At 34.2% G+C, this 12,149-nt stretch overlaps 1 protein-coding gene across 1 annotated transcript; it reads right to left on the bottom strand.

Moving 5' to 3' along the window:
• Positions 1–502: 502 nt before the first annotated feature.
• Positions 503–11,585, bottom strand: LOC149799823 (trafficking protein particle complex subunit 1-like). Its single transcript, XM_089957130.1, has 4 exons — positions 11,437–11,585; positions 5,699–5,769; positions 2,954–3,092; positions 503–853 (listed from the first exon to the last, which is right to left on the bottom strand). The coding sequence occupies exons 1-4, from the start codon at positions 11,533–11,535 to the stop codon at positions 725–727; spliced, it is 438 nt and encodes a 145-aa protein (XP_089813256.1). The 5' UTR covers positions 11,536–11,585; the 3' UTR covers positions 503–724.
• Between the last annotated feature and the right edge of the window lie 564 nt (positions 11,586–12,149).

Below are 12,149 nucleotides of genomic sequence, written 5' to 3'. Positions count from 1 at the left end.
CAAGATCAATCTAAAGTTGTGATCAAGTACAATCTGGATTGAATGTTGTGTGCTGTGATGTCACAATGAAAGATATACATGTTGATAAATAAATTCATACAACCCTATATTGTAATGATCAGACCTGACATGCTCTTTTCTTTACCCAGTTTAGTACCAGACTACCATTGTGAAAGTCTATAGCGATCAATAATTCTTGTCTGGAAGTTTCTTGCCAACAGTTACGGTGCAGATTATTCAATAATCAGGTTTAAATAGAATTTGGTTAAACAACATTACTAGATAATTTTAAAAGAATAATTTATATTTAAATTAAAATGAGTAAATGTGCATACATGACTTGTACCATATTAGCAGAGTCTAGCTATTAGAGTTAGAAAAACATGAAAGATTTAAAATGTACACACATGAACAAAGACAGAGTTTTACAACAGACAAATATGATTTTTGACAAAACAAAGCAATTTTTGAATGTTCCAATAGTATAAAGAAGAAAACAATATTGTCAATGTAATCTGTTTATTTTCTGTATCTAGATTTTAAATATAAACATCAAATTTGATGATTAAGTAATATAATATTGCACGTTTATACTATTATTTTATAGATCTTTTAGGTCTTTTTCTACAGCAAATCCACTAATAATGGCTGGTTTTGATTTCCTGCAAAATGAGTTTTTTATATTTGTTAATAAAATGCTGCTTCCAATCCACTTGTTCAATTACTATGACACTTTGCTGGCAAATACTGGCAAGCCACGAATAAATTCATCCAGCTTTGACTTGAACAGCTCACTTTGTATTGGTTTGTCCAACTCGCACAGCGGATTCTTTACCACATATTCCACATATATCTGAAAAAAAGAAGGTAGTCAACATAATTACAGTAAAACCCATTTACAATGGACTCCAAAATACTGATTAAATTTGTTTATTTAATGAAGTTAAAGTCAGTTGGCTGTAAATAACAGGTGGATAGACTAGCATTTGACTTTTGATTGGTCAAGTACATACATCAACGAGTTGTTCTTTGCCCTTTTTTAAAAATCTATATTACTGCTGGCAACCAGTAATGTCATATAAACATGCAAGACAGACAACTTGTTGGTCTAGTCAAGTAGGTGGAACGTAGCATCTGTTTCAAACAATTAGTAACAAGTTAACACCCATTAGTCCATCTCATTTTCTAAATAGAAGCCTATTTAGTCTCCCAAAGCCATCAACAATGACAAGTGGTTAATCAGTGTTAAGTCTCAATTGTCATTAACTGTGTCAAGTAGTTTTATATGCCTAACAGCCAATCAGATCACATTAAGATGTTCCACTGACAAAAGACAAATTCATACTGAAGAAAATGTAAAACCCATCCCTTTATTGTGTTATCATGGTATTGAAATCTCTGAGCAAAACAGGAAAAATACATCAAAATTTACATAGATACGGGTAGTGGCTTAAAATCAACTAATGGGAACCTAGCTTTTGTTCATTAGCGCTTCTAGTTACATGCCACCCTTTCCTGCATTATTATAATAGCTGGTATTTTACCTCAACCATCTGTCCACACTATCCAATTACTTTTGGGATTTCTACCATATCTAAGCCATGTGTGCTTGTTAATGATAACTATCTCCCGATACACTAATTATCAGAGAAGGCTTCCTTAAAGTAAAAAAAAAAATGGTAATTATGTCTAAACATTATAAATCCTGGCTGAATAAATGTTTTGATGCAGATAATTAACCAAAGCAAACAATAGGGATGGTGTTTACTTAGTATGCTTTTGCAAGAAAACATATTACAGATCTTAATTGGATGTAGGGTTGCCATACAATGAGCTCCAAAGTATGGAACACATACCCGAGTCCTTAAGTAACTAACATATTGCAACAGTACATGCAGCTGGTTGCACAGAGGCAATAAAACTTGAAAGTCTATAGTGTATGTTGATGTGGTCATATAGGTGCATTTACTTTCTTAAATATTAATTGTTGTTCTAAAACTGAATACTAATATGGTTTAGACAAAGTCTATTCAATCCTGATTAGTGAATACTTTGCACCATATTTGTCATCAAGAAACTTCTAGACAGCTTTCACTGTAACATCACAGTGTGCAACATTCAATCCAGTTTATACTGGATCACACCTCTAGGCTGACCTTTACAAAAAAATTCACATACATACATCGAGTTTTGCCACACACGTTTATTGTGGCATGTAAATAATGACCTTCCAAAAGAAAATGGAAATATGAGGAGGATCCAAATAAAATGAATGATCACCATTTAAAGGTATATTTAATCAAATTCTAGAAAACAACACCCATTACTGCAATAGTTGGTACTGAATGCATACATGACCTGTATGACTTTTACTACGAAGAGTATCCCCCCCCAAAAAGCAGTGTGAGGAAATGGATATACTGACAGACAGGGTATCACAACATCCTGTTTGATTTTCTCCTCAAAAGAGTGTGAGGATAGTGTAAAAAAATTGGACTCTAATGAATGTGTCAATTATCTGTCTTGTCAGATACAAACAAATTTATAATGACATATGTTTTTTGTTAATGACAAGAATGTTGCATCAAGAATATTGCCAACTTTATTTACTGAAAGTCTGTACTTTCTACCAGAAGCTTGTTTTCCCTTTGTTTTGATGAGGCTGATGTAAGTGTGCTAAGCTTTCACTCTTCAGTACTAATACATTTTTACCAGAGTGAGAGCAGAGTAATCTCAATGTATAATTACCTAGAAATGAGTTTAGAATGGTCACAAAATAAACTGTGGATAAAAAAAAACCTTCACACAATCAAAGTGAGATTTTCAACATCATCAACTTTTCTATAACAACTGGTTGAAAAAAATTTTATTCTGAGCAAGTGCACATTTTTAGGACTTGTCCAACTGGACAAGTATATCTTGAGATTTTTTCAAGTTTTGTTTTGATACTTACAGTACTATAAATCTGGTGTAAAACATCTCTCAAGCTGCCAACTCCTAAATCTGTGTTCATTATCAGCTTTAGGCCACTTGGAGTCTCGTAGAAGTGCAGCATGTATTTACTTGTCTTAAAGTTTAAAAACCCATCTTTTCTATAAAACTGTGAAGGAAAATATTCATCAGAAGTTGCAAAAATCACCTGTCTGGTAGTCTTGGACAAGTTCAATGTTTTCCTGTGCTGATAAACTATTGTATCTTGAAATCCTGATTGCAAGCAAATGAGAATAAACAAATTTTAAAACTGCTCTTTTACTAGACAAATTTTTTTTCTTCAATTACGTCACTAAGAGTACCAATAAAACTAATAAAAACACAAAACTCTAACAAAGTCACTGAAGTATGAAATATGTCAAACTTACCTACTTTTGGTGATTTGTATTTTGCCTAATGGTATCCATAAAGTTGCAAGACTCCCTGCCATTAATAAATACAGTAATAGACTGAAGTAAACAAAAATGTAAACCAAGTCAGGAAAGTGAAATGGAGGTCACCCTGACCTACTTTTGGTAAATTCATGATGTACACATCAAAACATGAAACTTTCACATCAAGATTAATGTGACATCAATGATCAAACACAAACATAGTCATCCATGGTTTTCCCTTCATTTTGAAAACTGAGTCATGTACTTTTGGCTCAAAAAGTGGGGTGTCCTAAGTACATATCTAGGGAGTCTACAATTAAGTCATGGAGTCCCAGCCCCACTGTAAGAATTAAACTTGTTCTGAGCTAAACTCTATGCAATACAAACAACTGAACACAATTTATTTCATTTTTAGTATAAAATAAAAACTATATGTTTTAATACTGTATTGCACAGAGATTATTGTATCAGCATAAGAGAGGCAGACAGAACAAAAATTCTCTGTATTTGTGATGTTTGTAAAAAGAACCATTTTCTTGCAAAAGATTGATGTTTTGGTTCAAAATGTATGGATGCTGTGTGAGTAACAAATTTAAGAGTGGCAGACTGTCAGGGCATTTTAATGTTGCAAATATGAGAATCATGATAACTCATTTAATATATATTTATTACAAAAACAAAAACAGACTAGCATATGCCTCCTTCTTTTCAGCAATCCTCCATGTCACTGCATGTGCATGATTTGGGTTTGTCTCGTGTCAAATAAATGCAGAGAACTGCAGCAAATAATTCTTTTTCTTTCTTTGCCCACTATTATTTACCTTATCAGCTTTGTTCTGAAATTACATTTGCCTAATGCAAGCAAGTTTAATTTTATGATCAAAACAAAACTCATTCAGTGTATGTTTGTGAATTGGATTTTTAATGTAGCTTTAACAATTTTTATAGTCATATCGCTATGATATCTGCAGTGTGGCAGTTTATAGTGATGTCTAGCACTTGGGCATCATGCCACAGACATGTAACATGATGTTCCACCAAGTTAAATTATCCTGACACCAGGCCATCCAGTCCTAACACTAAATTCTTAATGCTGAGTGCCTAGCAAGGCAGCTGTTAGTACCATTTGTATAAGTCTTTGGTATGACTTGGCAGGGTTCAAACCTGCGAGCTCATGCAAGCAAGGCAGATGCTCTAACCACTAGGCCACCAGAGTGGTAAGTAATAATCTGACATTATAAAATCAAAGGCATATTTACAACTCACTCAACTAAAGAGACTGTACCAACTAGGGACAATTGACCAATCACTGTTCCATAAAGTATATGTGCAGACAAAGCCATGTATGAATCATGGTATATTTTTATTAGCTGCTTGAAGAGCAAGTAACCCTATTAAAATATGCTACACCCCAGGGACCTGAGGGGGTTGAAACGTGCATATAAGCAGCTGATTTCTGCATCAGATACCTTGGCTCACAAGTCAGAGGAAATCCTTTGACTTCCCCACGGAGTATCCCATGAACAAGGATGATAAAACTATAAAGATAAGTACATACTGACACTATATTCCAAATCAAAAAAAAGGCAGACAATATGGTATTAAAATAAAACAGAAGCAAAAACTTCAACAATGACATTAATCTACAGTGTGGATTGTCATAGAGACAAGACACAGTCACTGACATGGATGCCAATATGTTTGCTGCATAATCTTTTTGTATTGTTTTGCTGCCTTTCTGTATTCTACAGCTACTTTTTGCTGCTTACATGCCTTTCATTGTTGGCCTCCAATGCAGGCTCCTCAGAGCTTCTCTCTCAAACAATATATCACTGACAGAAGGCTGTTTTGACCCCATGGGGCATCTAACAGTACAGTGTCTTTATGAATTAATACACAATAAATGGAACAGTATTACCGTTTATATTACCTTATACACTGAAATCCAATCAAAAATGAGGTGTAAATAACCAGACTATATAAGGCAGTTCAAATGGACTTTAGCGTGACATCATAGGTATATTGTGACTAATGCCAGCACATGTGATGAAAACTGAGGACAAACTAGAAATATGTCCATATAAAACAAATGCCCCTGCTAATATGATGCAACTGAAATCTAAAGTTCAACAGACAAAACCTCCATAAAACTGTGTCAAACAAGCTGAAAATCAGACATCAAATCCCATGCCCAAATTTGACAATCCTCTAAGTCCTTCAAAAATTACTGAGTGGACACAAAATCTTAGGTGGACACAGGAAGTGAAATGAACAACTACAGGTACAAACACCATGTTTCTTCAGCACTGCCAAACAGAACATTTTAAGGATACATGTCAGTTGGACTAATTCTGTTGACAAAGGACTTGATAGAAAACAGCATTCCATACATCAACTTGTACTCCTGAAAAGATAAAAGAAAAATCAAATATTTTTTTACTGAATATTATTAAATCTAAAACTAAATTTTTAATGGCTTGAGTTAACTACTTACGTACTGCACTCCATTGGACACAGTGTTGAGCTAAATGGTAAATTGAGGTTTTCTGGGCTCTATTACTTATCCCAAAGTGATCCATTTTTTTCAGTCTTACCCTAATAATTCCCAACATTGAAAAGAGAATGCAAGGTCCCAGAAACTGAAATCCCCCTAAAAGTATGCATACATTTAATTTCTGGATGCAAGAAATTTCCAAGAGTTCAGTCCTCAGTATGCAAGCTTTTTGCCTGGCAAAATTCTCTTTTATCTGATCCATTTCTACAAAGCAGGTATCAATTATGTAGTGTACCACCTGTCAATTGTTTTTATATTTTAATGTAATTAGGTGCAGTCACATAGGTTAGATCTTTGCAAGGAATTTGAAACACCTGTTACTTGACTGTCAATGCTTAATGATTTTGATCACAACAATAATTATATGTGTGTGTATGCTTTGACACATCTTAATGATAAGCACTACTCATGGAATAAGGTATTGTTATGTATATTTAATTTGCATTGTTTGTTATATTTTTATTCCATTTTGTGCTATGGATAACTGTATTTTGGACTTGACCTTATCCACAATCAAGTTCATTTTCTACCTGACCTGAATCTTTTTCTGTAATTCTGTAAACAACTACTACATATATGAAGCTAATATTTTCTCTGTGCGTATGTATTTTATATTTGAATTATTATTAACAGAAGTAAATAAATTTATCTTGGTCTGAGTTAAAGGCATTGTGTTTTCCATGTTCTTTATTATAATTTTAGTAACAGACCATCTAATAATAACTAAGATTTCATCTTGTAAACATTTGGAACCTTCCAGAATAAAAATAATTTTTTAGAAAATGCCAATTGTGACCTGAGGTCAGGTAGAGGACTATATAATCTTGTTAATGGAAAAATGATATGAGCAGAATCAGTTGTATTATTGTTGAGTCCAATTTTTCAGTTGTGCTAGAATTTAATTATTCCAATTAATTAATTCAATTTATTCTTTTCTGGAAGGGGCCCCAAGTGGCCGAGTGGTCTAAAGCGATGTCCGTTATGGATCACTACCATCTCACCTCTGTCTGCGTGGGTTCGAGTCTCGGATTCAGCCAATGGGGGTATGTGAGAAAGCTTGCCAGTAGGTTATCATGGGTCGGTGGTTCTTTCTGGGGTTTTCCCAGTTTCTTCCTCCACCATTAATACTGGCTGCCATGTATGGCCTATCTTGTGCTGAAATATGGCGTTAAACCCTACAACAACAACAAATTTTCTGGAAATACACAGTGCTAAAAAATAACATTCAAGTAAATAAAGACTTGGAATCATAGTGAAATTTCAAATAAGGATACATTCATGGATTGTATTTTTGTGATCCAACAAGGCTGTTGGCACATCACTATAACACAGGCACATCAACACTTCCAACCTTGGAATTATTTTAGAATATCACTAAAATGTATTCAGAACCTTAAATATTAGAACTTGTGTTAGAAAATCTAGGATTATTTGGAATTTAATTCGCAATGTTCTTTTTACATTTTTTACTTTGTATTCTAGGGAAAAAAATTATTTGTTGAATTTTACAAAATTTGTTGGTTATCACTCTCTTTGATTACTCTTTATAAGACCATAGACTAAAAATGAGAAAACATTGGGAACATTATTAGTTTTCAGCACATGGTATAACAACTGTGGAAGGAATAACACAATGGCAACCCATGGAACAATGAATTTGCAAAGTTCAACAAAATCACATCAAGACAAATGGTGATGGAACGTTTAAAATGAGAAACTAATGAAACTGATAACGGTAATAGAGGAATTCTAAAACTTTAGAATTTTTATCAATACCTGCCATGGAGAAATTTCTTAAAGTTTGTTTAAGAAAACTATAAATGTATCATGCTGTGTTGCTTCAAGATTGTAATGAAAAAAATGAATTAAATATGAAAATATGGTCATTTGTTTCTTTTTCCCGTGTCTAGGAAAACTAATTGACCCTGAAATGGAATAAAGGTAATGAAATAAATGAATATAGAGATTTTATAATTTCTTACATGATTATTCTAGCTGCACACAAAACTAAAGAAAGGTAAGGTAAAGGAATTGAGAATTGTAATAATTTTAACACCACAATCAGACTTATCTACAGCTTAATTGGTCCGTCATTTATGCTGAATATTTCACAATGAGAGTGCATTAGTAATCTTGTGACATATATACAGTGTGTATATTGGTGACACAATAATACATTCAAAGTATTCTAATCAATCGCAAAGGGAAAGAAAAATAGTGTTACTGGGGCTGCAAGTATTTGTGCTGGGCTGCAATTTTATTTATGGAAGTTGTCTCTGACTGCAACTTTCAAAACCCTATGGAGAACACAGGACAGATAGCCTGTTAAATTGTTTAAAATAAAAAACAAGGATCTTAAAATGTTTAAAAAATGTTATTTTTTGATGTATTAAAACCTGAAAAATAGCAAGCAATGAAAAGAATGAAATCATAGGAGTGAATCCATTCATGATTTTGATTCTGGGTTATCTTCCAAGATTTTTATTGCTTACCCTCAAATTGTCAAAATCCTTTCACAAGTCCTAAAGAGGGTACATGGGAAAACTGTATATGATTGATCAGGTAAACAACTATACTGCATTGAACATACATAACGCATGCAAGACTGGTTACTTGATCACATTACTAAGACTGCAATGTTTACATAGCAGTCCAGTTTAGTTTACAGTCTGTACATATTTACAAAGTAACTGTGTACACAAATATGCATGTGGTATATCTGGTGCTAGTCAATGTGCATGTCCAGGCAAAGAAACACACTTCAACTTAATCAGATTTTGGCATTCCTGGCTTCCATTACATTCCATCACATATGTAGGTTAAAAACACAGTCATTTGCTTCTGACACAATCTGAACCCATTTGGAAAAAGACATCAGCATAAGTAAAGTCCAAATAAAGCAGTATAACTTTAATTTATGGAAAAGCATTGATATAGGCTACCAAGTTTGTGAAATATTCCTGAAAATTTGGCTTCTCATTCCCCTGTTAGTCAGCCAGGGAGCATGCTACAGCAAAAAGTCACATAGCTCCTATATGCATGCCAGGTCACTTTTGCAGCTACAGGTGTCATTTTGAAGAATTTGATTATGCATACCTTTAAATGCCTTTTATTCACATCTTGTCCATCAAAATTCCACTGAAGATTTTGTATAAATTCCTTGAAAAATTCGTAACAGCAATTTCAATGATAATGTACTTTAACATTTTTAGGCACAGTAAAGCAAGCGGGGCGATCTTGTTTAAATCGGTTTTGTCTCATGCTATGATATAAGAGGGAAAGCACCTATGGTTGGGAAAAAGTTGTACTACAAACATAAACAGAGATGTGACAATGTTGTCATTTATAAACAAAGCCTGGGAAAACACCTGCAGTTAAAGTAATTGGCACAGATGTCCAATAAATATGAGGCAATTATGTTAGTTCATACAGATCTTCTGTATGGCATGTCACATCTTTTTGTTCCAATTCATACATAACACCTATTTTTCACATACAAATATGTGCTTTCATACATGTAAAAAACTAGAAACAGGGCTGTCAATTCAGATTTTTTTAGTTAAATTTTACATCATGCTGAATTATCATTTTAAAGAAATGTCACATGTAAAAGATAAGAATAAAACTTCTTGTATGTGACTCTTCTATCCCATTCATAGCTGAACATCCATACAGCAGATAAAAGAAAATTAGTGCAACTTCTTGTTCATGCCAGAGGTCTCAGAAATGTTTAATTACACATATTTGGATGCAACTGTGTCTGAAAGGCCCCCAGATGTACATGTTGTCATTATAAGAATACATCAAAAGAATATGATGCAATAGCTAGCTGCTGCATGGTGGGAAAATGTACTGATACTTACAATGACTGAAATCATAGGCAGAAAGACCCAGAGATGTACATGTGTTCATGATAAGAGTATATCAAGTGAACAACTTTAGCTTTCATTTCCTAGTGTAGCCAAATAAGTAGTGCATGTGACCTCAAAATAATGGCATGTCAAGACTTAGACATAATGCTGTTTGCAAATCTGGGCAAATATTTTGGGGTTAGAGGGCAAATTGAGGAAGACTGAAATGAGATTCTGAAGAGTGCTAAAGATGTAGTAAAGTTGCTGGAACTGATTATTTAGATGGAACAGTAGCCATGTGTAAGAAAGTGTAAGATGCCTGACTTTGTGCTCAGAATAAGGCCTTTCCTTGAATTGACAAAATTCAGTCTGATTCTAATGGACAAACAAGAGCTATATGTCATTGGCATAAAGAATTTGGAAAAGTAAGCTCAGTGACAACCTCTGGTTCTTCTCATGTGGAATTTAGCCACTTCAGGTATGCCCAATATGCTTATGGGAGAAGACTACAACTTTTGCTGGTGGAACTCCTATTTTTACAAAATTAGGAGTCCTGGACTCCCAATTGTAAAATGATAGTGAGACCTCTGCATGCAATCATACCCTGATTCCCCCTGCATTAGTAATAGTTCAATCAAGTATAAACCTTCTTGACCCAGTGTAATGCCGAACTGCCATTGTAAAAGTCCACAGCGATAAATAATATTCATTAGGAAATTTCGTTATGACAGTTAATATGTAAAGCACTCAAAAATCATGATTGAATAAACATTGTTATAACTATATTACGATTTAACTTTAAAATAAAATAATTTTTAAACTTATATCAGTAAATCCGCTTACATGACCCATGTGCCTTGCACAATATGATGTGATTTGGATTTTTAACGTAGCTTTAACAATTTTTCAGTCATATCGCTACAATATCTGCAATATGGCAGTTTATAGTGATGTCTAGCACTGGGGCATCATGCCACAAACATGTAGCATGATGTCCCACCCAGTCACATTATCCTGACGCCAGGCTAACCAGTACTAACACTAACCTCTTGATGCTGAGCGCCAAGTAAGGCAGCTGTTAGTATAATTTCTGTAAGTCTTTGGTATGACTCGTCCGGGGATCTAACCCACGACCTCCCGCATCCAAGGCGGACGCTCTAACCACTAGGCCACCGGAGCGGTGCCTTGCACAATAAACAGCGCTGTTATTTAGGCTCTAAGACGTCGACCTAAACATAAATAGCAGGGGAGACGTATTACATGGATAGACTAGTGCTTTTCCATTTTCCTTACTATCCTACTGAAAATGAGGGACTACCGAGTTCATGCCAGTTGACACCTGAGTTCCAGGAGTGAAAAGTCAAAGTCCATCCAGAAGTTGAGAGCCATGAAACATGAAAACAGTACAACTGCAAATGCTTTCCATTTATATTTTTCTGCTTTTGTTTACTGATAGTGACTGTCTACAGATATTCATTTGTGTAAGCTAGCTTTATAAATTACCCACCAAATGGTCTAGTACCCCTACTTCAACGAAACTGAGTTTACGACATCCTAGCTACCAAGCCTCGATCGAAAACTGGTTACATTCGATGTTTTGGGTGGGAGAGCAGACATTTTACTTAACTGCTGGAAAGTTGTTCCACTTTTGAACAGCTTTATTTACCTCGTCTCTGGATATCCCCGACTGCTTCTTTCTATTCCATTCTGAGTAGCATAAGCACGTTCCATTTCTGTCAAATATGTAGAAATCAAAGATAGTCATTTCACACCGGAAACAAATTACATTATAGACTGTTTACGCCTCTGTTGCAAAAGAATGGAGTAGGGTTTTGCACAAAACCTGGAAAAACGCTTCAATTTCGAAATCCAAAGTTTTTGCGACCTTTCTCAAGAAAACGCATTAAGACTATAAATGTGTTACTTGGAATCATGTGAAAATTTTATTTAATGTGCTTAATAGAAAACGCGATGAGTTTTTCAATTTACATGCCAATTTGAAAGCAAAGCAGTAGAAAGTAAAGCACAAGGTAATTTGTTTTTTTCACTTCCATTAGTTTTAATCGAATTTTAAAAAGGATGTAAAATAGGATCTTAAGAAAATGTACTTCGAAGTTGCAATTATTATACTTTTTATACATGAATATTATCTTGACACTTTTATAATTACTGCTTAGAACATGTGCAATATATTAAATTTATACCATATTTAATTTAATTGAAAGAATAATGACAGTAGTATACGTATATACTTTAGAGACAAGATGGCAAATACTATGTTTAAACTGAGTATTCCGTAGGTTTTACATGTGTGTGGTGAGAAGAGGGGGGAAGGGAATTTTGTTCGATCTGTGGACTAGTTGGGAAATCCTTTGTCAA

Source organism: Sinohyriopsis cumingii, chromosome 5 (genome assembly GCF_028554795.1).
Source record: "Sinohyriopsis cumingii isolate HCF-2022 chromosome 5, ASM2855479v2, whole genome shotgun sequence".
Taxonomy (NCBI): domain Eukaryota; kingdom Metazoa; phylum Mollusca; class Bivalvia; order Unionida; family Unionidae; genus Sinohyriopsis; species Sinohyriopsis cumingii.
Note: the sequence above shows the minus strand (reverse complement) of the source record. Positions and strands in the feature narration are given on the sequence as shown.